This window comes from Sminthopsis crassicaudata, chromosome 4 (assembly GCF_048593235.1).
Source record: "Sminthopsis crassicaudata isolate SCR6 chromosome 4, ASM4859323v1, whole genome shotgun sequence".
Classification (NCBI taxonomy): Eukaryota; Metazoa; Chordata; class Mammalia; order Dasyuromorphia; family Dasyuridae; genus Sminthopsis; species Sminthopsis crassicaudata.
Genome location: NC_133620.1, coordinates 75,676,008 through 75,702,351, shown reverse-complemented (window position 1 = coordinate 75,702,351; position 26,344 = coordinate 75,676,008). Strand labels below are relative to the sequence as shown.

Genomic DNA, 26,344 nt, shown 5'->3' with positions numbered 1-26,344 from the left:
TGTTAATGGCAAGTTTCAATAGAGAACTTTCTCTTTGTTTAATAACTTTTGGAATTTAGCCCACCAGTCAGTGGCATAATAATAAAATTTTTGCCTCTTTATTCGGACATGTTCTAAGCCAATAAATTCTTTTGAGATACCTCAAAATACCAGCCAGAAACCCCAACATATTTGGGGGTGTTCAGCATTTTTGTATCCTATGCCTCATTACAACCATTGTAGATAGGAATTTATTTTGCTTGTGTCAACATATTTGTGAATATGGAGTTTGTCTTTCCTCTTTTTTCCCCCAAAAGAAAGAAGGAGGTAGAAGAAAGATAAAATGATTTCTTATTAATGGGAAAAAATAAAATTTGATTTTAAAAAATGGGAAAAAATATTTATATAAGGCTTACTAAATGCCAGACATTGTGCTAAGCATTTTTAAACAAATAACACAACCACCCTAGAAAGTAGATATTATTATTATTATTATTATTTTATATAGTTAAGAGAACTGAGGGAGAGAACTGATTCATCCAGGTTATGTAATTAAAAGTATCTGAAGCATTTGAATCTACTATATCTACTACTACTGCACAAAAAGAACAAAGGTTCCACCTATGGAAATTTTAGTCAAGAAAAAAAAGTGGGGGCCCTGGGAAAACTGAGACACTGATGCATTGTTGGTGGAGTTGTAAAAGAATCCAACCATTCTGGAGAGCAATCTGGAATTATGCCCAAAAAGTTATCAAAATGTGCATACCCTTTGATCCAGCAGTGCTACTATTGGGCTTATATCCCAAGGAAATACTAAAGAAGGGAAAGGGACCTGTATGTGCCAAAATGATTGTGGCAGCCCTTTTCATAGTGGCTAGAAACTGGAAAATGAATGGATGTCCATCAATTGGAGAATGGTTGGGTAAATTATGGTATATGAAGGTTATGGAACATTATTGTTCTGTAAGAAATGACCAGCAAGATGAATACAGAGAGGCTTGGAGAGACTTACATCAACTGATGCTGAGTGAAATGAACAGAACCAGGAGATCATTATACACTTCAACAATGATACTGTATGAGGATGTATTCTGATGGAAGTAGATATCTTCAACATAGAGAAGAGCTAATCCAATTCCAATTGATCAATGATGGCCAGAATCAGCTACATCCAGAAAAGGAATACTGGGAAATGAGTGTAAACTGTGAGCATTTTTTTGTTTGTTTGTTTTTCTTCCCAGATCATTTTTACCTTCCGAATACAATTCTTCCTTTGCAACAACAACAACAACAAAATTCGGTTCTGCACATATATATTATACCTAGGATATACTATAAGATATTTAATATGTATGGGAATGCCTGCCATCTAGAGGAGGGGGTGGAGGGAAGGAGGGGAAAAATTTGGAACAGAAGGGAGTACAAGGGATAATGTAAAAAAAAAAAAATATTACCTATGCATATGTACTGTCAAAAAAAGTTATAATCATAAAAATTAATAAAAAAGAAGAAAAGAAAAAAAGTGGATGCATTATGCATTTTTAAGGCTGAAATAGGCTTTAGGGATCATTTAGATCCACCTTTAAATATTGCAGATGAGAAAGAGGCACAGAGACTGTAAGTGACTTAGTCCAGACCATACAATTTAATCCTGGAAGAAACATGTACCAACCTCTAGATCTCCTTAGTATAGACCCTGTGGTCTTTCTGCTTACTTAAGTTTGTCTTTGAAAATACTTCCAGAAGAGACTGGTACCTAAACACAAAACCTTAGGCAGATCAGATTTAAGACAGATTAATAGACAGATTAAGAGAGTGCCAGAAGAAAAACTTCATTGTTAGAATAGTTATTTCTGGAATCATTTCAAGGACAAGAGAAGGCACAGAAAAGAGGCAAACAATGTGGACGGGTAGCAAGATGCCAAGTAGAGGATTAAGAAACAAATCACTGAATAGTAGACTTTCTGAATAGGATCAGCTTATTAAAGACAATAAGTATTTTTCTCAGTAGCCCAGATAAGCATTTGGCTTTTGTTTTCAAATTTGAAGTGACCATCACAATGAAATAAGAAATATAGTAATTTTAAAAAAAAATGAAAAAGGAAGGAAAATGGAAACCAGAGGTTCTAACATCATTAAACACTAATTGTAAGTTTGGCAACAATCTGACTTCAATGGCTAACAAAGATAGCCAAAAGGTGTATTAGTAGGCTCTAAAAAGAAGGTTAAAAAAATTACAGAACTTGCCAGAGGAAAGAGCTTAAAAGGATATTTTTGATATGCACACTAATGAAAAACTTTTTCATATGACAAAGCATGAGATCATACTAAACTGGGATATTCTCGATAAAAATGGAAATGGAATAGACATTAAATTTTAGAGTTAGAAGAGACAGAGTAATAATGAAGTGCTTAGATTCTAATTGATGAAGAAGAAACAAGTGTCCCTTCAGACTTCTAATATCTTTAAAGGGAATTAAATAAAATAAATATATAGTGTGCTTGAGTGTGTTTATTTTGTTGGTTTGAAAAAAGCAGAGATGGAAGGAATTCTCTGGAAAAGAAATTAGAAAAAAAATGAAAATTAAGTACATGAGACCAAAACATGAAGGAAGAGGGAGGGGAAGAAATACAGCATCACAAATTCATTTTTATTTGAACCTGATAAAAAAGAATTAAGTTCACACAATTGATGCAGAAATGTATTATGTTCGAAAAAGATAACAATAGGGATTAAGAAAAAGGAAGAGGATTTTATAAGGAAAAATAAATTTAAAAAGTAAATAGTCACAAGGAGAGCAATCTTCAACTTCTGAAGGTTGCTTAAAGCGTGTGAATAAAGAAAATGAAAGGAAAAATAAGGCTCAAATATTGGATTCTGAGTTTAACAAAGAGAAAATATACAGAGGAGCAAGAACAGATCACTTTACTTATAGATTAATAGTGTTTATTAGATTTCTTCTCTTTTTCTACTCTTTTATTCTCTGTAAAGTCAGAAATGGTAGAAAAAGAAGGAAAAGTTTAAGAGACTAAGACAGAAGAGTATATATAATTAAAAATCTTAAAGAACATGAATAGGAAGGATTTGCCTATAAAATTGAATAAGTTAACAAAATTGATCATAAGGCTGAAAGTAACCTGAAATTATTAGTGAAAATTTTTTTTATTATAATATATTGAAAAGTTTATTCATTATGTTTATTTTAAAATTTTATTAGAAATGCAAGGTTGATTCAATATTAAGAAAAAAGAAAAATAATAGGCCACATTAATAATAAAACAGATGAAATCATATAATTACATCAATAGATCCAGATAAATCTTTTGATAAAATGCAATACCCCTTTATGTTAAAAATTTTTTAAAAATTAGGGGAAAAGTAAAATATCCTTTAACATGATAAATAGTATGTAGTTGAAATTAAGAGCTAATATTATATAGTTTTGCAAGATAATGTGAAGGTTTACTTAGAGAAACTTAGAGGTTCAATTAAAATTAACTGAAACAGTATCAGTAAAGTAATAGGACACAAAATAAACTTGCATAAGTGATCAGTTTCTCCTTATATTACCAAAAAAAAAAAAAAAACAGCAAAAAAAGAAAAATAGAAAAAGAATTTTTTTAATAAAATAAAGGACTTTTAAACATTCGTGGTGAAAAAACAAAAACACAAATAAATAGAAATCTGGGAAAGCAAGCACTGGAAACAAAAGAAAATGTTACAAAATAAGAGCAGACCTATATAATTAAAACATTGATATCAATTGCTCATATTTGGGGCTAATAAGAAATTGGCAAAATAACCTAAATCAATACTTATTGAGAACATATAAATAACAACCAAACAATCAGTTTTTATAACCAGAAAAAAATAACATTCATTGGAGTATATAAAAGGTAAACAATTTTAAAGGAAATAATGAAAAACAGAAAGAAAAGAAACTAGCAGGACCAAATTTCAAAATGTACTACAATAATCATCAAAACTGTCATGTTCTTATTAAAAAAAAAAAAAAAACACAAAAATTGATCAATGGAGCATGTTATATTGAAACTCCCAGAACAAAGGAATGTAATGGCAAAGTATTGGGGGGAAAAAAAAGGCTTCTCAACTATTGGGGTAAGTGATGTGGGTTGAGATTCCTTTTAAGATTCCTTTCTGATTCCTAACTTCCCCCCATGGCTGATGAAGCTAGGATCTTTGATTCACAAATCCTGGTCAAAAAACACCCTTTTGAATTCCAATGATATCCCAGCTTTCCTAGCCCCTACTGGATCTGAGCTAACTTGGGTTTTCCCAGTGCCTCATTATCTGCTCAGGTTTCCCCAACCCCTACAAATAGCTACTCCGTTATCTAAAAACCCTTTGAATTCTATTCAATGCTAACCCTGGCCAAAACCAGCCAGGAGCCTGGGGCTCCACCCTCCTTCAAGATCATAAAAAGGAAACCCTGGAGTCCACTCATTGCAGGAACCCTAAAAAATAGTATCCTTCTGGCCATGTAAGGGTTCCTGTCCGCCCTGCAACCAGCTCTGGCCCTGGTGTTTTTCTACCTTTACCCTTACTTCCAAACCCCTACAATAAACTGTTTTCATCAATCTAGGTTTTCACGCCTGTAAATTCCTTTACAGGGGACTCTGCACCTTCACTAAACTGCATTTAACTATGTATCCTTGCACCGAACCAAAAGGGGTTCCCCCTTTCCTAACTCTCATTATAAGGACACATATTTGGAAATAACTTCTGGGAAAATTGGAAAGCAGTTTGTCAGAAATTAAGTTTAACTCATTATCTCACAATATGACACAACCAGCTCCAAAATGATGTAAAGTAATATCTGGACTATACCTATGATCCAAAATGAATTTTTTAACAAAAGAGGAAAAAGTCATATGTACAAAAAATATTTATCACAGGTCTTTTTGTAATGGCAAATAACCAAAAACTTAGGGAACAGCTGAACTAATAGTATGTGAATGTAATGGAATCCTATTGTATTAAAAGAAATTATGAAAGAGATGGTTTCAAAGAAAACAAGGGAAATTTGTATAAACTGATGTAGAATGAGAATTTTTACTGTAACAACAACATCATAAAAATATTTTGAAAGACTTCAAATGCTTTAAAAAAAATCTGATCAATATATTGAATAACCATGTAAGGGATTGATTTTGAAGAGTACAGAAATATGATGGACTAAACAAGCAGAATGAGATACATTGTTGGAAATATCCAACATGAGAATTTATTTTGCAAAGCTGTGGGAAAATAAAAGTTGAGTATCAATGTAGGAGAAAAAATACAAGACCCATATATAAAAAATCATATCATTAACACATCAAATCAAGACTTTATCTTTCACAATTATGGATAGTGGAAGAGTTCCTGACAAAATGAGAGAGAGAGGATGATAGGAGATAAAATGAACACTTTAAAATATATTAAATTTAAAAGTTTCTACATAAACAAAATGAATGCATTTGAAATAAGAAGAGAAACAGTTAACTGGGGGTAAAATGCTGAAACAATTTTTTGACAAATGCCTGATACCCAAGAAATATAGGGATAATAGAATTCAGTCCCAGATAGATAAATGGAAATGAACAGATCAAGGACCCTGACAAAAGGCAGAGGGGTGGGGAAAGGTATAGGCGAACAATATGGAATGAATTGGATAACTTCAGTATAAAGACTCTCAATAATATTAATTAGAACAGGGGTAATAGCCTAAGAACTTCCTGCAGGACAAAGATGTAGTCTAAATGGGACAAATTATAGATTTTGGAAGGGTGAGGCAAAGGGAGAAATGTAATGACAATTATGATCAGCTGGAGGGATGTCTAAATTTTGTTATTAAGTGGAACATTTGTAGATAATGATGAGATCCAAGGTGTGAGTAATGATGTCTGTCGGTAGTGATGAGATCCCATGTGTGGCTAAGATGGAATAAAGGAGTTCATGAAATTTAAGGAAACTGAGAAATTGAGAGGTTTGGGAGTTTGGTGAAGCATCAGAATGGATATTGAATTCTCCTAGTGTAATTACAGAAGCTGAGGAGAAGCATAACAGTTTCTGAACTCCTTGATAAGAGAAGGATAATGATCTGGAGGCTAATATACAATAGCCACTATGATCTGGGTCGAAAATTTTATAAAATTAATTTGAAAAAAAGGGAAACTTCCTTCATAAGGATGACAAAGGACAAATATGAAAAGGGCCCTAGGGAATAAGGAATATTCTGAATGTCCTTCCAGGATCCTTAGGATATATGGGAGGAAGGCATATGAGTCAGTCAGTCAACAAACAATTATTAAGAAGATGATATTTGAGCTGAATCTTGAAGGAAACTAGGGAAATTAAATGATAGAGTGACATTCTGAACATGAGTAACAGTCATTACACAGGTGTGGAGAAGGACGATGGAATGTTTTACTCAAGGAACTACAAAAAAGTTAATGTTGCTGTATAGTAAAATATATGGAAGGAACTAAGAAGACTAGAAAAGTAGTAAGAATCAAGGGATTTCATAGAGGGGAGAGAGATGGAAGTAGGGGAAAAGAAGGAAAAATAGGAAATGAACATACAGTCAAATTGAGAAAAAAAGGCAAGCTCATCTTGAGAAGACTACATCTCCATGAGGGGATGTGAGAGATCCCAACAGAAGGTATAGGTAGGGTTGTAGAAGGAAATGGATTGAATAGAATTAGGGATGATTAAACAGGAGTTAGGGGTTGAAGATGTTTTGTTCTTTACTTGGTCCACCATTGAGTAATTTTGTTTTGGGAAGATAAAAAAGTTATTAGATTTTTTAGCCATAAAGTTAATAATAGATGACAGATAAATAAGAATTGGTAATTTTGAGTGGTTATTTTTGGCAAGAACCAAGAGAATAACACCTTAGTCTCTTCTTCTTTTTCCGTTGTTTTTAGGGAGAGGCAACTGGCAAAGTTGACAAATAAGAAAAATAGCAATGGTTGGAGGAAATAGAGAAGAATACTCTGAATACAATTTGCTATTACTGGGTCCTGCACCCTTGTCAGATGTCAGAACTCCAAAAGTCATTAACTGTGCAAACCCTTTGACTCAGAAACACCTGACTGATATATCAGAGATCTAAGAAAAAGGGAAAAGGTTCACATGTACAAAAATAATTAAGCACCACTTTTTGTAGTAACAAAGAACCAGAAACAAAGTGGGTACTCTTCAATTGGGGAATGGTTGAACAAATGATGGTATATGAATAAAATGGAATATTACTATGTCATGAGAAAAGATAAAAGAAATTCAATAATACCTAGGAAGACTTCTAAGAGCTGATGTAGAGTAGATGGAACCAAATGAAAAGTTTATACAATGACTACAATATTGTAAAGAAAAACAACTTGAAGGTAGTTATGGATTATGATCAATGCAATAATTAATCATCCTTCCTACCTCTCAGCAGAGAAATGTTGAATTAAAAATTCAAAATGAGATACAGCCAATGGGTATATTTGTTTTCTGTTACCATTCTTATTCATAGCAAATAATAGTTTTTGCCTTTTTTCTGTTTAGTAGTAGAGAGGAAGGGGGGAGGGGAGTGGAGAAGAAAAGGGAAAAAATGAAATAAAAATGTGTATATGAATCATTAAAAGTAGTCCAGAAAAGTATAGAAAGAAATTCAGGAGATACAAATGTAGGGCAGTGTTGAAACTACCAATTAAATTTGAATTGCACAAAAAAACTGCACATGATGGAAGGAAAAATAAAATAATAAAAATTCATCATTTAATAGACCATCTCCTGTTTTGTTTTTCTGTGTATGCCCCTGTCTATTGATTTTTACTGTCATAATTTTTTTTTAATTATCTAAAAAACTAGTGGGAATTGGAGAACTAGGACAAAGCAGACATATCATGTGGAAGATCTTACATAACTAACCAGTGGTTAGTTCCTGGACAGGACAGACAATGCCTGGCCAAAGGAAGGATGTGGGAAGATAAAGATATAGTTACCCTTAGTTCCTGATTGTACAAGAGCAAAACACTTTTGGAATCAGTCAAGTTTCTGGGGGAGGGGAATAGAGGAAGTAGGCAAGCTAGAGTTAGAAAAATTTGTATCTTATTAAAAGGAAGAAGTCCACCAACTTCAGAATAAAAACTCTGTGACAGAAGAATTACTGAAGACCATAATTCTACAAGCATCAGAATAACTGATCAGAAGAATAAAATGCACTGTTGAAGAGAAGCATACAAGAGGTAAAGGAAAAACAATAAAAATATGAGTATTGAATTTATAAGAAATATTTATGAAATGTCTATTGATATTGTCTTCATTTTATTTGATTAGAGAAGTACAAATATACAAATATTTTTTATAATAATTAGTATTCAAATGCAATTAGTCTATGAAGTCACTTTATAAATATTAAGTGTAAGATAAATACAAATTAATCAATCACAAATTTTAAGTTGAAAAGGATTCGGGAGGCTAATTAATCCAGTTAACCTCTCTACAAAAGCCCCTTTCAATCATATCTCATAAATCTTCTTTGCTGAAGATCTCCAATAAGGGGGAGACCCACTATTTCCAGGGATAGCCTTTTGAGGCATAATTCTAATTGTTAAAAAGCTTCTTTTTCCCTTAATTTTTCTAGATAATTTCAACTTAAGTTTATTACATTTCTTATTCTTTATATAGTTCAGTGTTCACTCTTATCACAATCTTTTTGAACCGATTTCCCATCTCTGTTTGTAAATTATACCTTTCAAGTTTGCATAAATTGCAAATTTGATCATCTAAATTTTTATCTATATCACTAACAAAAACATTCAATAGTTTAGGGCAAACACAGATCCTGGGACCCTATACTGGATACCTCTTTTAAAGTTGACATGGAACTATTAAGAGCTACTCTTTTGGATCCATCATCCAACTAACTCTATATTAACGTAATTTTATGATCATATAATCTTACATCTCTCCATATTCTCTACAAACATAACAAGAGATGATATTTTTGTCTCTATAAGTCCTTATTCTGATTATACCAACCATGTAACTGTGCCATCCTTTCAATATAGCATATTGGCCACAAGCTTCTTAAACCTTTTTCCGCTCATGACCTCTTTTCATCCAAGAAATTTTTACACAACTCCTGGTATATAGGTATATAAAATAGGTATAGAAATCAAACATGTACTGATAATAAATCATAAATAAATGTATTTAAAAATAATTCTTTGGTATACATACATGTTACCATTTATTAAAGATGAAAGCAAATTCGCATCCTAATGAGAAGAATGTGCTTCTTTATTTTTACATTAAAAAATCAAATCTTGGTGAAATATTTGATATCTTTTACTGTTGCCAAATTTGTCATGATCCCCACCTTAAGTAACATATGGGGTCTCAATCCAAGGTTTAAGAAGCTTTGGCCTAAACTTAAGAAATTGTTAATAATGCAGAATAAACTGAAAAAATATATGTGAATGAGATCATTTGTTAAACATTTACCAGCAAACATCTTACAGATATATTTTATAAATATTTCTTGAGCTTAGCAAAAGTGAAGCAGGAGGCTCAGAAAACAAAGTTATCTTTAGACTGAAAGGCTGGTGACCAAAAGATGATAATAATAATGATGATAATGATGATGACAAAAACATTTAAAGTTTGAAAAAGTGCTATATATTCATTATCTCCTTTGAGTCTTCCAACTTGTAAAGATCATAAGATTGTTACCTAGAAGAGATCTCAAAAACCACCAACTAACCTCTTAATTTTACAGATGAAACAATTGAGTTTCTAACAGATGACAGGAAAGGTAGAAGTCAATGTTTATTGCAGAATTGTTTCCCCCAATTCCAGACCAGATGTTAGGACTTTGTTCTGTGACTCTGTTCAAGTAGCTCTCAAAAAAACCTACAAGATAGAAAGAGGAAAAATATGAAAAATCATCCTGAATTCTCATGAAAGGGGGGGGATTTGAATTTGAATAGTTTTACTGCCAAGAGATAATTATTATTAATTTGCAAAAATAATAATAATAATAATATTTTTTTTCCCTCTGAGTAAGCTTAAAATATAAATCAAATACATTTAAACCCAAACTATTAGTGAAGGTGAAGTAATGGCTAGAGTCTCTGGGATGTCCTTAATTATAACAGTTATTGCTTTTTTATTGATAAGAAAAAAAAAAGAATTGCTAGAGATTTATATTGAAACCAGTATAAATGAAGTTTCTTTTTGTTAAAGGGAAGACTATTTAAATGTTTTCCTTCTTATATAAGTTCTTTGTGTTTGATTATTGAAATTCTTTTGAGAAAGCATTTATTTTTCTATTTCTGATTTTAGCTGCAGACCTAGAAATAATTTTAAAGTTTTTAATGTTTGAAAAAATGCTCTGGGTTTATCTTCCAGTGGTTGGATGAATAAATGTTGTTATCAGTATGGCTCTCTCTACTGCTATGGATCACAAGCTCCAGTTGTCTTCACCCATTATAAATTCATGATAAATAACTCAAGCTGGATAACCATTCCCAGTAGTTCTTATCTTATCTCTTTCTCCATTGTACTAATCTCATGCCCACTCCTTTCACTCTACACTCACATATACATACAATCTAAAAGGAGATTATGTAGCATTCTGTTTCATTGAGATCTAGGCTACCACGGATGTTCTCATTCAGGTTACTTCTGTTCCTCAAACCTTAATATCATTATTCTCTCTCCCTCTTCAAGGTCACATAAGAAATATTCCAGCTACTCATTGGGTATAAGAATAATTGGTTAGCTTCATTAACTACCTGTAAGATAGTTATCCATGCTGAGTTTCTGTTTTTCTACTCATGTTGCGGTTTATGAGTAATTAACTTTACTTAGCTTTTATAACCCTGTCCTAAAGATATCATTTCACAAGCCTCCTGCTCACTTGTGTTTTCCTAAAGGATCTTGGAATAGATAGTTCCAGGGGTAGTCATGAAGATACTGTTAACATTTTTTATTCCTTCCCAGCCTTTCAAAACTTTCTGTGTCCCATGGGGTGCCAATTCGCCTTTCACACAGAGAAATGATTTTGACTACTATCCACATATTTCCTAATTTTTTTTTTCTTTTAATTTATTGGACTTGCCATCATTACAAAAACTGAGAATCTGGGGCCTGAGGTTATGCACAATTGACTAGGTTAATGGTTCATAACAATAGCTAGCATTCATATAGAAATTTAAGGTCTTCAGAGTGTTTCAGATTTATTATCTCATATGATCTCCATAATAACCATGTGGCATAGGATGAATTATCATCCTATTTCACATAAAAGGAAATTAAGGATGAGGGAGCCTAAGTGACTTACTTAAAATCACATAGCTCATAAGGACTAGGACAGGATTTAAATTCAGGTCTTCCTGATTCCAAGTCCAGCATTCTCTCCTGCTACAAGTCTGTTGTGTCTACTGATTAAGTAAAAAAGAAAAGTGAAGAAATGAATAACACTTGAGTCCATTTATCTTCCTATTTTTTTTCTCTTTTTCATTTCTTTCCTTTTTTTTTCTTTTTTTGAAATGCAGTGGCTATTAATGGCCCAGTCCCACTACTAGTAAGCATGAAATATTTGATCTTTTCTGTTTCCAACCTAGATCAGTTCACCCCTCCTTAGTTAACTTGATGGATCCTTGCTCCCAGGGGGCTTGATACCTAATTGAGTTCAGATAGTAAACAACCCAAACCCAGTGTAGTTACAAAGATCCCAAGTTCACCCTCCCTAGTAGCATGGATTACAGGTGTGTGCCACTATTCCTGGCCCCAATCCACTGATCCTCATGTAATCATTTCTTGCACGTCTGATTTAAACCCAAGGCTTGATTGGCTTGTACAGGATAATTAATGCTTTCTTTCCCCCAAGACCTTATTAACAATCATCCTCCTTTTCTGATTCACCTTCACTCCTTCCCTGACTATTGACTTCTTTGCCATCTAACAAATAGATAGATAGATAGATAGATAGATAGATAGATAGATAGATAGATAGATAGATAGATAGATAGAGGTTTCCTAACCTTATTAAAAAAAAAAAATTCCCTTGATCCTTTTATTCCATTTGTTAATACTCTATCACTTCTCTCCCTTTTACTTCTTTTCTTGAAAATAAAGTGTGGGAAGGCACCTCAGAGGTAATCTAATTAAACCAATATCCAATTATGTCTTCTCCAAAACATCCCTGACTAGGGGTGGTCTATCCTATACTCAAAGAACATCAGTGAAAAGGAATCCAGGTAGGTGGGATTCTGTATAAACTTATAAACCTGGAATCAGGAGGACCAAAGATCAAATCCATCTTCCAATACCTATTAGCTGTGTGATGCTAGGAAAGACATGATCCCTGTTTGCCTCAATTTCTTCAACTGTAAAATAAGGATAATTATAGACTCACTTCCCAGGATTGTTGTGAGGCTCAAATGAAATAAAATAATTGCCAATCACTTAGCCTGGTATAATATGAACATAGTTATGATGATGATGATGATGATGATTATAATTAGCTCCCAAAATAGCAATTTTTTTTTCTTTAAGATTGCTTTAATCAAGCTAAAATGTGCTTCCTACAACTTCTGCTCCCTGTTACTAGTTCTAGTGTTTGGAGATCAGGAGCACAAGTCTCCTACATGTGAAGATTTTGAGTTAAAAATCACTTTTAGTTCTTCTTCCTCCCTCCAATCAAGCTAAACTTCATATGTCTTCTAGACTTATGCAAAATTCTGCCTTTTCGGACCAAACAGAAAAGTTTAATCCCTCTTCTACATGAAAACCCCAGGGTTAACATCCTCTTCATTTTTAGCAGATCAGCATTTGTCTTCAAGGATGCTTGGATAGCCATAAACTATCACTGGTTTAAAGGAAATAGCAGCCAGGGATGTGCTACAATTAGCTCTATCCAGCATGAATCCATTGTAAATATTTAGTATGATAATTTACACTGAAAATTAGCAAATGTTACAAATCAGGGCTTGATTTGTTGGTTTGCTATTTGTCTAGTCTGAAGAAATTAATAAAGAAAATGTTAATAATGCAGATTAAACAGAAGTATCTTGCCTGCATTTTTTTTTTTTTTGAGAACTGATTGTTAAATATTTACCAGAATACACCTGAATACCATTATGTGATCATGGAATTTATATTTAAAGAAATATTTGGTGTCATCTAGTCAAATCTCTGAATAAGGAACATCTATCAATACCATTGACATTATGTCTGAATATTTTCAGGGATTAGGAACTCATTTTTTTAAGCAGGTCTCCTCCTCACATCTACCCATGGACTATAGCCTCAATCCTCTGATAGAACAAATATAAATTTGTTACGATTTCTGATTCTAAGTATATTGGTTTGGCATTAGTTTCTGACTAAAGGACTACAGACTCACAAAGTTGTGCATGCTTTCAATTGGTTGTCTTTCTAGTTTTTTTTTTTTTTTTAAATTTCAACTATAATTATATATGGTAGTAATTAAAATAGGAGATATGAAAATACTTTTATAATTTAAAAAAATCTAGGATTAAAATAAGATCATGTTTGTGGATGTAATCTCCTATGAATGAAATGATCCCCCTCCCTTTGCTGAAAAGGTAGGGTATCATACATGTGGAATATTGCTTATATTATCAAACATAGTGCATTGGTTAGTTTTGTTATCCATCTCCATTTTAAAAAATATTTATTCAATAAATGACTTGTTGCATAGGAAAGAGGAAGGGGAATATGTAGAAATTCAAAAGAGGTATATTTAGAAATGAATATAAAACAAGTTTAAAAGATATAAAGGTTAGATAATTTTAAGTGCTAGATAAATTCAAAATATTATCATATCCAGTTGATAAGTTTGCTAAGTTTCTTATACTCAGTGTATATACTATTAAACCAATTAGAAAACAGAGGAGATGATTTTCAGTTTTATGAGCTATATCATTTTTATAGGATTTCAAGTGGTTATGTATTTTTAAAGAACACAAGAACTGGATGAAAATCAATTTTTTTTTCCTAGTCACAGTTGTTGAATTTCTTGAGGATGTTACCAAGGGGTGATAGCTCCTTATAAGTGATTCCTAACAGGACATAGAAAAAAAATTATGTTTACAAGAAGGCTGTAAGCTCTTTATTTCACTGACCTATTGCTAATAAATACAGTTTGCTAATTCTCTTATGTCAATCCTATTAGCTCTTCAGAGCTATTTCTGCAAGGTCATCATCTAGGGACCTCAATCTGGCTTAGATCTATTCATGTGCCATAGGAATTCTGTCAAAAAGAAATTCCCTTCAGCTGAACAGCATCCAAGGCACCAGTCAATCTATTTGCAAATTCAGACAAACAACTGAGCAGCAAATCACAGGTAAGTTGGGATTGATTTGGGTGGCGTTTTGTGAGGAGGTGACTTTAATGTGTTTTGTGATTTTTATATTACACATATTTATAGATTATACTCTCTTCATGAGAGAGGTTCTTGTGACAAAGTCAAGCAGTTAAATGAAACAAATTATAGACTGATTGATTCATTGCCCTATAAGTTTTATTGCAAATAATAATAATAATAATAATAATAAAGATAGTCCAATTAAACTACAAAGCTATTCCTGTACTCTTAAAGAATTACCTGGGCCAGTAAGGTATTAAATAACTTCATATATGGCATAATTAGTAAGTTGAATGAAACAATAATTGAACCTCCTTACTCACTCCCAGTCTTGTACTCCATACACTGTACTGAAAAGCAAATGTCTAATGTTTGTCTTGGCTACTTAAGATGAACCTGTTAGAAAATGTGAAAAAATTAAACATTTGCTGGATTATTCAAAACCAAAATACAAAGCAGCATGATACAGTGGAAAGGACATTTGCCTCTGAAATCAATTCAAATCTCCATCTGGGATCTGGACAAATCATTTAACCCCCTCTGCCTCATTTTTGTCATCTGTAAAATGAATAGGATGACCTCTGAGATTCCTTTCAGCTCTAAATCTATGATCTTATTAATTTCTATTGTAACCTGAAAGGAAAAACTTCTAAGCTTCTCTTAATATGCCTTGAATTAGATAAGAGATCTAACAGATTTCTTTTTCCACCTTCTTCCTTTGTATCTCTTGGAAATGACCATTACTCCATTTTATTAGACATGGATAACTAGCACTAACAACATTTTGGATTGTGAAAGTGCCTAAAATAGGGTTCTTCCATTGTTTTGCAAGAGATTGTTTTAATCTGCAGAATCAGCTTTTATTTATAACATCCTTTTTTTAAAACGTGGTCACAGGAGACTTGTACTTAAGAGTAAGCTACAACCCAGGAAAGGACCAATTTAATGTGCTTGAATCTACATGATAGATTGCAAAGGACAATCCATATTGCTTTGTCATAATAGAATATCATATAGACTAGGAAAAAGTGGTTTGTAGGCTGGGTACAAGTAATCTTTTCACCATTCCATTCAGAAATTTCTATTGAATGGCATTTATGAGAATTTATTGTATTTAGATTTAATCTTTATTATGTGATTCAGCTTTTTATCTAAAAACTATATAAAGACCATTAAATATAAGGTGAAATTGAGTTCACATCGACTATAATGTAATATCAACAAAGTATTTCTGACACATGAAGATAATTTTAAAACCGCAGATATAATCGCTCTTAAATTTCCAAAGGAAATCTGCCCTTTTTCATTTCCTCCAAAAGACTATGAGGAAGGAAATCTTATGGTCACTGGTATGTCCTTTCCCTCATGTTCCCTCATGCCCCTGCCTATCCACAACCCATTTGAACTTCTTAATTTCTCACTCAATTTCTAATTCTTTTAATTAGAGAGAATACCACCAGATTTTACTATCTGCTCTTACCACTCTACCTTCAAGATCCCCAGCATTGTTATCTGATGTACTGTGTAAACCAAAGACCCCTATTGTCCCCTCTTTTGTTATTGTTTAGTTTTGTGACTCTATTGGAATTTTCCTGGCAAAGATACTGGGGAGTTTGCCATGGCTTTCTCCAAACTGCCCCTTGTTAGGCCCTCCAAACCATCATTGACTCCACAACTGAATTTTCTTTTGGTGTGTTATCGCCATTAAGTAAAATGCAAATGCCTTTAGAACAGGTATTGTTTTGATTTTTCTATTTTTATTCCCAGACCTTAGCATGGTGCTTGGAACATAGCAAGTATTTAACAAATGTTTTTCCATTCATCTATCCCTTCAATTTCTGGGAGTTTATTTCCTTTCCCCAGAAAAAAGAAGTAAAACAAGGTTAACATCAAACAGATATATAGCTTTTTCAGTATGCCTCTTCTGAGAGATTCTGTTTTTTCCAATGGGAAATAGTTCTTGCTAAGGGAGAGAGGAATGAGAGAAGTTATTAGTGTTGTGAAACCTAGGGTCAGTCTTGCTTTAATAGTTCTGTGACCTGGGATAAAATATTTAAATAACTTCTCTAATTTTCAGTTTCCTCATTTGAAAAGTACTTATTTCATGGGGATATTGTGAGGATAGAATGAAATAATGCTCATAAACTACCTCATGAGACTTATATATGTCAACTATAACTGTTAATAAGTCCCTTTAGAATATTGCTCCTTGAAATCAAAGACTAGTTTTCAATTTCTTTGTATTACCCAAACTTCAGACTCTTCAACAAGCATTTATTAAGGCATCATGTATTTGTTAAGCATCTATTATGTGCCAGGCACTGTGCTAAGCTCTAAGGATACAAAGGAAAACAAAAAATTAAAAACAACAAAAAAAGGCTCTTTTCTCAAGGAGTTTATAGTTCAACAGTGCTTGGTTCATAGTAATCACTTAATAAGTGCTTGTTCATTCATAATTATAATTCATAATATTATTCTGGTGGTAGCCTAGGGTAGTAGTAGATAGAACCAGTTATTCTAATCTCCATTTGCCTGTGCAACTACTTAGGTCTAGTCAATTAAATCATGGATAGGTGACTGTCTGATAGAAATCACAGGTCATGTGCATATTATTAGCATTACTGCTTTTATTAGTGATTACAAAGGGGGCTTCAAATTGGAGCCCTCTCCTACCATAGAAATTATTGACAAATCCTCCCTCCAACTAAACCAAAAGGTAGTAGAAGCAGAATGTTCTCTTTTGCCAAAGTTATATTTACAATGGAAAGAGCCTTTATCTAGGATTAGAACAAAAGGGAAAGCTGACAAATATAAAATACAGAACAGTCATAAAATTGAACAAAATGATGAGCATACTTTTATGCTAAGATTTTGAAGATTTTGTGAATCACTCAACAATTCAATTTATCAAGTGGTGCCAGGCTCTGTTCCCAGGACTGAAGACACTGCTAGGAAGCAATACAATACAGATTCTAGGGGGGAATTTACTAGTTTAGAGTGTTGCTTAAGATACTAAGGAGTTAAATGAATTGCCTAGAACTAAGTAGACATGGATATTAACCACTACTAATGACATTATGGGGCAAATATTCTAGATTTAAAAAGAAAATCTTGTCCAGAGCAAGCTATAGAGCTAACACATTTATATAGGGTGACGCCAAAATCTCAACATAATTCACTAAAACTTTTGTAACATCTTATACAATGTGTCCAAAGTGCTTTTGGATACATTGTTTCATTTGATCATAGTCTATATTCATGGACCCCTTTAATAGAATGGTGAAGCCTATGGACCACCTCTCAGAATGATGGTTTTTGCTAATATTCATAATCAAAGGAAATGCTAAATTTCAATTAGATATTAGAGAAAATAAAAATGTCTTTTCCCCCATTCAAATTTATGGATCCTCAGAAATCTATTGTCTGTAAACTCCAGGCTAAATGTCTTGAGTGTAGAGACATCTTCACAAATGCAATGTAGAATAATTGAAGAATCACTGAATGAAAAAAAACTAAAATCAGGACAAATGGTTTGATATTATAGGTTATATATATATATATATATATATATATATATATATATATATATATATGTAGTAATTTAGATGATTTAGCAATATTAACAGGAATATAGATGATGACAAAGACAAGTCCATCTCTCCTTTTCTGGAGTTGAGAGAAGCAAAACAACATAATTTTTCCTTTATTTTTCTGTCCCTTCTTGTTATATCTGTGCTTCCTCCCCATCCCTATCCTCAACCTATGAACAGAGGTCAAAATTATCCCTATTTCAACTGGAACTGTTCTACAATAACTAGCTTTGTCTATATGACCTAAACCTTATCTTGAGGATTGGATTATATTCTCAGCAAGGTGGTTCTCAGTTGTTGTTTTGTTTTTTTTTTCTTTTTTTTTTTAGCAGTAATCAGAATCCTTTCTTTCACTGTGGGCTTTCATCTTGGCAAAAGCAAAAACGCCAAACATTATTTCTCTTTCTTGGTTTTTGGTGACAAATAGTGCTTAAACACTATGTTTCTTGCATATAAGAGCATCTTGCTCTTTCAAAATTAAGAAGGAAGAAAAATCTCTAATTTAAAACTAAAACATTCTAGGCACTAAATAGTTCTACAAAACTTACCAGATAATCTGCCATTTTTCATTTTTAATTATAACTTTTATTTTAATGTATTAAGTTACCCAACAATTACTTTGATGACAAGTTTCCCCCATTTACTTTCTAAGATAGTTAATAGTTACAGTGCTATTAAAGAGTTGTTTATATTCTATAAAGTTGAGTTATTGCCATTTTTGCCCTCTACCTTTAATTATTTCTGAATTAATTTATAGCACATTCCTTTCTCATATTTCTAGCAGTAAAATTCATGAGCACTATCTTTTGTCTTCTTTTTTTCATAAAATAATAACCAAAGTTTATATAATGCTTTAAAGTTTGCAAAATACTTTATTTATCATTTTATTTACTCATCACCTTATCTCACCCATACTGGAAGTATTATGGTCTATCATGAACATGAACAATGAGCATGCTCATTGGCATGGAAGCTTTGAATTTGCTCAATTTCCAACCTGAACTACTTCACCCCTTTCTTATGCAGCATGCTAGACCCTGCTCCCAGTGGGCTGCTATATTGATGCTATACTTAGTATGGACACACCTGATTGACTTTGGCCCTCCTAGAGCTCAGAACTCTAAAACTCCAATGTCTTTTAGCTTCAGCATCCACTAGTAGCAGAGCATACTATTGTGTCTAGACTAGCTCTCTAGAGGACCTGAGTCTTGGTCTTAGAGAAAGAGTGAAGAGGCAGGACTCAGGTGGATGGTCAAACATGGAGTCATCAAACATGGAGTGTGTTTATTCCAAATTCTCTCAGCCTTATACCTGATATCCTTACATAACTATAGCACACTGCTCATGCACCCAGTATATATTGAGCACGTGGGACCACATAAACAACTTGCTATTGTATGTGGTTTGCCAGCTAGTATCAAGCTGCTTCAATCATAACACAGGTTGTCACCACCCCTGACTTCTCAGGAAGGCAGAGAACCCTTAGTGGAGATGGGGAGCCAAACCAGACATTGTCAGCAGGTTACCTCACCTAGAGTTCCCCCACTATCTGTGGCCCTCTACAGCATACAGATATACAATACCAAATTTGGCAATATTCCAAACAAAATTTAAATGTTTCTTAATGTCAAGATCATTATAAAAATTCTATATTACTGCCAGTTTCAATGATCTTCTGATGAAGAAAGCCATCTATATCCAGCAAGAGGACTGTGGGAACTAAGTGTAGATCACAACATAACATTCTCACTCTTTTTGTTGTTGTTCACTTGCATTTTGTTTTCTTATTTCTTTTGCTTTCTTTTGTTTATCTGATTTTTCTTGTGCAGCAAGAGAACTGTACAAACATGTTTATACATTTTGGATTTAGCATATATTTTAACATGTTTAATTTATACTGGATGTTAATGTTGTCAAATTATCCATGCATATGTTTTGAAATTAAAAAAAAAAAAAAGAAAGAAAAAAAAGAATTTACAGAAGAACTATACCAAAAAAATTTCTATATTGCACCATGGAATTCTCTAAATTTACTAAAGTGCATATATCTCTACACTACATATTTTAGTGACAATATTAAGTTTGTTTACTTTACTTTTAAGTTTTGTTTACTTGTTACAGAGAGTACCACGGAAAATATGCTTGCCTATATCAGTATTTTCTTTCAATATAATTTCTAGTTTCCAGTTTGTTTGGGATTGAAAAATGAAATCAGCAACCCCATTAAAATACATGCAAAGTAAAAGTTTATAGCCCCTATAGAAAGAGTAAAGCATAGATGTTTTCTTTAGTACAAGAATTCTCTCTCTCTCTCTCTCTCTCTCTCTCTCTCTCTCTTTCTCATTCCTACCTGATTCTCAGCTGTGTTCTAGACAAGCAACTTAGCAAGAAAACGGAAATCTTGATAGGGAAAGTATTAGCCTATTTGTGTTTTCTAGAGAGTGTTCACTGATAGAGTATCTTTTTTCTAGTTTTGATAGAAAAGCTGGATCCAGGCCATAATCCAGGCAAAAATCTCCCCATGTATGTCAGTATTTTAATTCTCTACAATCCAAACAGTGATAAAGTAACAACTTTATACAGTAATATTACAGTAATAAACAATATTCATAAAGTACATAGCCCAAAAGGAGAAAACTACTTTGAAATGGATGTTGGTTAAAACACTTGTCATTTAATCATGTGTATAAATGCTTAACATCCTATCACATATGACATACATTAGTCTATCATCAAATCTAGGAATAGTAAAAAATTATATGAATCAGCTATATATTCTAGATCCAGCTAGCACTCATATATTTGTTGTCTTTGCTGGCCATGCAGATTATGTCAGACTCTGACACAAAAATGGAAGAAAGCCAAAGCCTCAACCTGGAAGAGGATTTTGAAGGACAGGCCACGCATACAGGTAATAAAGACATACTAAGCAAAATATTCCCTTATTTAGGTGAAAACAAATATGAAACCCTACATTAAATTGCCTCCCTACAATTGGGATTTCTTTATTTCTTTTTTCTAGATTTCATAGAACATATAACAATTTCATTTTCTACTCCCATGTCCTCTTATAATTTACTCTGAAATCTAAATATTATCTCTACAAACAGCATGCATTTAAATAGTAAGCACTGACTATAGGAAGAATATTGTACTAGGTCCTGAGAGTGATAAAAAATTTTCCTTATTTAGTATTTTATTTTTCCCTAGTTATATGTAAAACAATTTTAACACTTGCTTTAAAACTTTTGAGTTCTAGATTCTTTCCCTTCCTCCCTCCCCACAACTTCTTTTTAATAAGATACATGTGAAGTCAAAACATTTTCATAAAAATCATGTTGTAAAAGAAAATTTAAGCCACACCCCCCAAAAAACCCAAGAAAAATAAAGGTTAAAAAAGTATTCGTCAATCTGTATTCAGATGTAATTAGTTTTTTTTTTTCTGGGTATAGATAGCATTCTTCATTATAAGTCCTTCAGAGTTGTCCTTAATTATTGCATTATTGAGAAGAATTAGGTCATTCACAGATGCTATTACTTTGTACTTAGTATATTTCACTTTGCATCAGCTCATGGAAGTCTTCCAGGTTTTTCTGAGAGCATCTTGCTCATCATTTCTCACAGCACAATAGTATTCCAGTTGATAAAAAAAAAAAAAAAAAAAACCAAAAATATACCTTCTATTTTCAAGAAGCATACCAGAGGGATAATACCAAAATAACCACAGTGATAAATGCATAAAATTAACACAGGAAAAAAAAAGAAAGATAAGAGAAAATGCTATTTGAAGTCAGAGAGGGAAGATCTTTCCTAGCTTAAAGATGAGAGACTTTTTGAAACAACATTTATATTGACTTTTAAAGTTTAAATATGTTAAAGTTTAAATAGTTAAAGGGGAAAAGTACAATACTAGCAATTCCTATAATTCTAATCTGACCATTATATAACAGTGATTTTTAAATATCCTATTATTGATAATGTTGATAATGTATATCACACATATTCATAATGCAAAGACTTTTGAATGATTCTGTGCCGAAACCTACATAACATGCTTATAACCGGAGGGAGTTTTTATTATCAGGAAAATCAGAGATACCCAGCCCAAGCAAGTCTCTAGTTTCACCAATAGAAGAAGACAAATCTATTTCTATGACAACATATATAAACTTCAGAAGTGTAAGCTGTCCTTCTGCTAGTCTAAAGAGCAAATGACAAATTTATTTTATTCCAGGTCCCAAAGGAGTTATCAATGATTGGAGAAAATTTAAGTTAGAAAGTGAAGATAGTGATTCCATCCCACCTAACAAGAAGGAAATTCTAAGACAAATGTCTTCTCCTCAGTATCGAGATGATAACACAAAACAAAAATTCGGCAGAAAGGTAGGAAATAGAAATATTATTTTTTTTACCAGAAAAGGTAAGTACAAATCATATAAACTGGCTGTTTTTGTTTTGCTGGCTTAGAGATATCCTGAACAAATACATAGTGTCTAAAGCTATGTATTTGGCTCTCTTGAAACAACTAAGATTAGCAAAAAGAAGACATGATTAGGGGTTGAAAAGCTTCATTTCAGGTTAATGTTCTCTCACTGACTTAATGAGACAATATGACTTTGAAGAAGTATCTTTCTCTGCTTCAGTTTTCCTGTCTATAGTTGAATAATAAAAACACCTTCTCTAACAAAGTTGTGAGGATTTGAAAGATATTCATGGAAGTACGTTGAAAAATGAAAAGTTGTATGTAAAAGGTTTGGATTCTGCAGAATGACAGTCCTTGTGGGTAAGGACTGTTTTGATTTTGTACTTGTATTCATAAGCACTAGCCCTATGCTTTACATGATGGAAGTACAGGTCAGATGCCAGCACTCAATTTAAATCTGGAAGGTCATCATTTTACCTAATCTCCTTCAGGTACAAGCCTGAATTTGAAACCCACATTTATTACAGTGCAGGGTGATAAGGGAGCATGGGCATGGGATTTGGAATATGAGTACCTGAATTTGAACCTGGGCTCTGCTGACTATGTAATTTTAGGCAAGTTATCATCTCTTTCTGTAGCCTCAGTTTTCTCATTTGTAAAATGAGGGGCTTAGATAAAATGACTTTTAAGACCTCTTCAAATTCTTAGAGTTCCATGATTCTAAATGTTCTACTTTGTGCTAAGTACTGGAGAAAGAAGAACAAAAATAAACAAAAATTAGTTCTTTCCTTCAGAAGCAGCTAAGGTGGTTCAATGAATAAGAGTGCTAGGTCTGGAGTTAGGAAAATCTGAGTTCAAATATGGCCACACAAGCTAGCTGTGTGACCTCAGGCAACTCATTTAACATTTCTCTATCTCACTTTTTTCAACTGTAAAATGGGATAATAACACTAGCCCCTGGTTGCAGTGAAGATCAAAGGAAATGCTTTGCATAGGGCCTGGCACACAATAAATGCTTAATAAATATTTGCTTCCTCCTTCCCTCCCTCCCTCCCTCCCTCTCTCCTTCCCTTCCTTCTTCTCTCTCTCCTTCCCTTCCCTCCTTTTTCCTGCCCTCCCTCTTTCCTTCCTTCTTTCCTTCCTTCCTTCCTTCCTTCCTTCCTTCCTTCCTTCCTTCCTTCCTTCCTTCCTTCCTTCCTTCCTTCCTTCCTTCCTTCCTTCCTTCCTTCCTTCCTTCCTTCCTTCCTTCCTTCCTTCCTTCCTTCCTTCCTTCCTTCCTTCCTTCCTTCCTTCCTTCCTTCCTTCCTTCCTTCCTTCCTTCCTTCCTTCCTTCCTTCCTTCCTTCCTTCCTTCCTTCCTTCCTTCCTTCTGATGAGGTTTAGATTTGGGGAACCCAAATGAAATTACGGTTTCTGGTGGTCAGGGAGTAAATGAGATCTAGTGGATAGGATTTGAGGTTCAGGGTAGGTTTTGGTGCAAGGGTAGGGATTTTTGGGGAACTCCCTTCTGGCAGAGCAGTTTTCTGTGAAGGAATGGAAAACCTAGATTGATAAAAGAGGTTTATTATGGGGTTAAAGTCTGCTTAAGGCAATCGGTGAGGGTAAAGAGAAGATAGCACTGGAAACAATATTCCAGGGGACAAAAAGATCCTGGCTGTAAAGGACCTGGCACTGCCAAGGTCCATCTGCAAAGACTTTAGTTGATGGAAGCTCATTATGTTGCTTGTCTTGTGGGGGTTGGGAAGCCAGAGCAGATCATCAGAATGGGGGTGGGGAGAGCTTGAGCAGATCAGAACCAGCAGCCCCCATCTCCTATTGAAATTCAAAGGGCTACTTTTGACCAGGATTTGTGAATTAAAGGTCCTGTATTGATAATGCATCAGCCTGGAGGGGCTGGGAGTAATCTGACAGGAATAAATCAATCTGAAAGGAACCACAAATGTAGTTTCTTAAAGGGACCACAACCCGCTTCACTTCCTTTCTTCCTTTCTTCTTTCTTTCCTTCCCCAAAGTTTTCCATTCTAATGGATCCAGTCCATTGAAGTATCATAAACATCTTATTGCAGCCTCACCATTGCACAAGTGGGAAAACAGAAGCAACAAAATCAATTGCCCTTGCCACTATCATGTCACCCTTTAGTCAATCAATTAATCAACAAGTAGTTACTATGTGTCAGGTACCATGATAGATACTGGGAATAAAGAAAGAAAAAAAAAAAAAAAGAAAAAAAAAGAAAAGAAAAATCCCTATGCATAAGAAATATATATGTGTGTATGTGTAGATACAGAGACATTCATATATATATATATATATATATATATATATATATATATATATATATATATGTTTACTTATACATACATATGTAATAGGATTTAATACAAAAAGGTGGTTAGGAAGGGAAGGCACTAGTAATTAGAGGAATTAAGAAAGGCTTAATGTACAATGGGATGCTTCAGCTAAGACTAAAAGCAAAAGAATCCTTCCTTGAGGCAGAGCTGAGTAGGAAGTAAATTCCACTTATGGATCAGGACAAAGATACATAAATGAAAGAGAGTGTTATTCATGAGGGACAATTTGCCTGGATTGCCCTTTGTGGCAGTCAAAATAATACTGATGAGCCTACAAAAATTGGTTGAGGCCAGATTGTGAAAGTCTTTAAAAGCTAAACCAAGTAATTTATATTTTATCCTAGAGGAAATCAAGAGTCACTGGAGTTGACTGACTAGGGGAGTGACATAGTCAGATGTGGGTTTTTTTGTTTGTTTTCACAGATGAGTGTGCAAGAATACGAACTCATAAATCAGGACAAAGAGGATGAGAATTGTCTCCGAAAATACCGCAAACAATGCATGCAAGACATGCACCAGAAGCTAAGCTTTGGACCCAGGTATGGGTTTGTAATTGAGCTGGAGAGTGGGGAGCAGTTCTTGGAGGCCATTGAGAAGGAACAGAAAATAACTACTGTCATTGTTCACATCTATGAGGATGGTATCAAGGGCTGTGAGGCCCTGAACAACAGCTTAAATTGCCTTGCTGTAGAATACTCTATGGTAAAATTTTGTAAAATCAAAGCTTCTAACACAGGTGCTGGGGACCGCTTCTCCTCAGATGTGCTTCCAACATTGCTGGTCTACAAAGGTGGGGAGCTTATCAGTAATTTCATTAGTGTCACTGAGCAGTTTGCTGAAGATTTTTTTGCTGTGGATATTGAGTGCTTTCTTAATGAATATGGGTTACTTCCTGAAAGAGAAATTAATGCACTGGAGCAGGCTACCATGGAAGATGAAGATATTGAATAATTTGAAATATAATATTTCAATATCTCATATTTCTCTTATTTGAATTACAAAGAGATCTTTTTTTCTTTTCTTTTTTGTTTGGTTTAGAAAAAAAATTGTAAATGGTAATTCCTAACTGTAACATGTAAAAACCTAACACAATAAGTAAATTCCTGGATTATATGGATTTCTTAGCTTTGAACATGTCAGCTTTATTTTCAAGTCAATATTACCCCTTTACTATGTGTGTTAGGATATAGCCTTCAGCAATGTTATAGATAGATTAAAAGAGAACTTATGATATCTTGACATTTTGGACAAAATCTATTTTCCTTTTCTAAATTAAAAAGAAAAGTCTCTGCTTTTTCTCCTTTGGTTTTGTCCTCAGGATTACTGTTTGAGAACTAACTATATTCTGATTATGTAATACTAATAAAGCTTCAAGAGTAAATTTTTTTCTTTGTGAAATCCATTTCTTCTCACTTATTACATTTTGTAAGATCCTAGGGGGAAAAAATGAGAAGTTCCCAAAATGTGATTCAAAATGTGTGTTATATGTCAAGAAAAAAATAACTTACTCATGGTACAACTGATTCTTCTAATCTTTGCTGCCTCTCCAAAATATGTATTTTATATATCTTCCATAATTATTTGTTTACAGGTTGTGTTCTTCCCCACTC

The 26,344-nt window shown here is 33.4% G+C and overlaps 1 protein-coding gene across 2 annotated transcripts; it reads left to right on the top strand.

Annotated features, from left to right (window-relative positions):
• Positions 1 to 7,919: 7,919 nt before the first annotated feature.
• PDC (phosducin) lies at positions 7,920 to 26,115 on the top strand. Of its 2 annotated transcripts, none has more exons than XM_074308605.1 (5): positions 7,920 to 8,217; positions 14,178 to 14,349; positions 20,787 to 20,871; positions 22,195 to 22,343; positions 25,158 to 26,115. In XM_074308605.1, exons 3-5 carry the CDS (start codon positions 20,790 to 20,792, stop codon positions 25,683 to 25,685), a joined length of 759 nt encoding a protein of 252 aa, XP_074164706.1. In that variant the 5' UTR covers positions 7,920 to 8,217; positions 14,178 to 14,349; positions 20,787 to 20,789; the 3' UTR covers positions 25,686 to 26,115. The 2 variants fall into 2 exon arrangements, with proteins under 2 accessions (XP_074164706.1, XP_074164707.1); XM_074308606.1 differs by having other exon boundaries at positions 8,083 to 8,217; positions 14,251 to 14,349.
• The last annotated feature ends 229 nt before the right edge of the window (positions 26,116 to 26,344 follow it).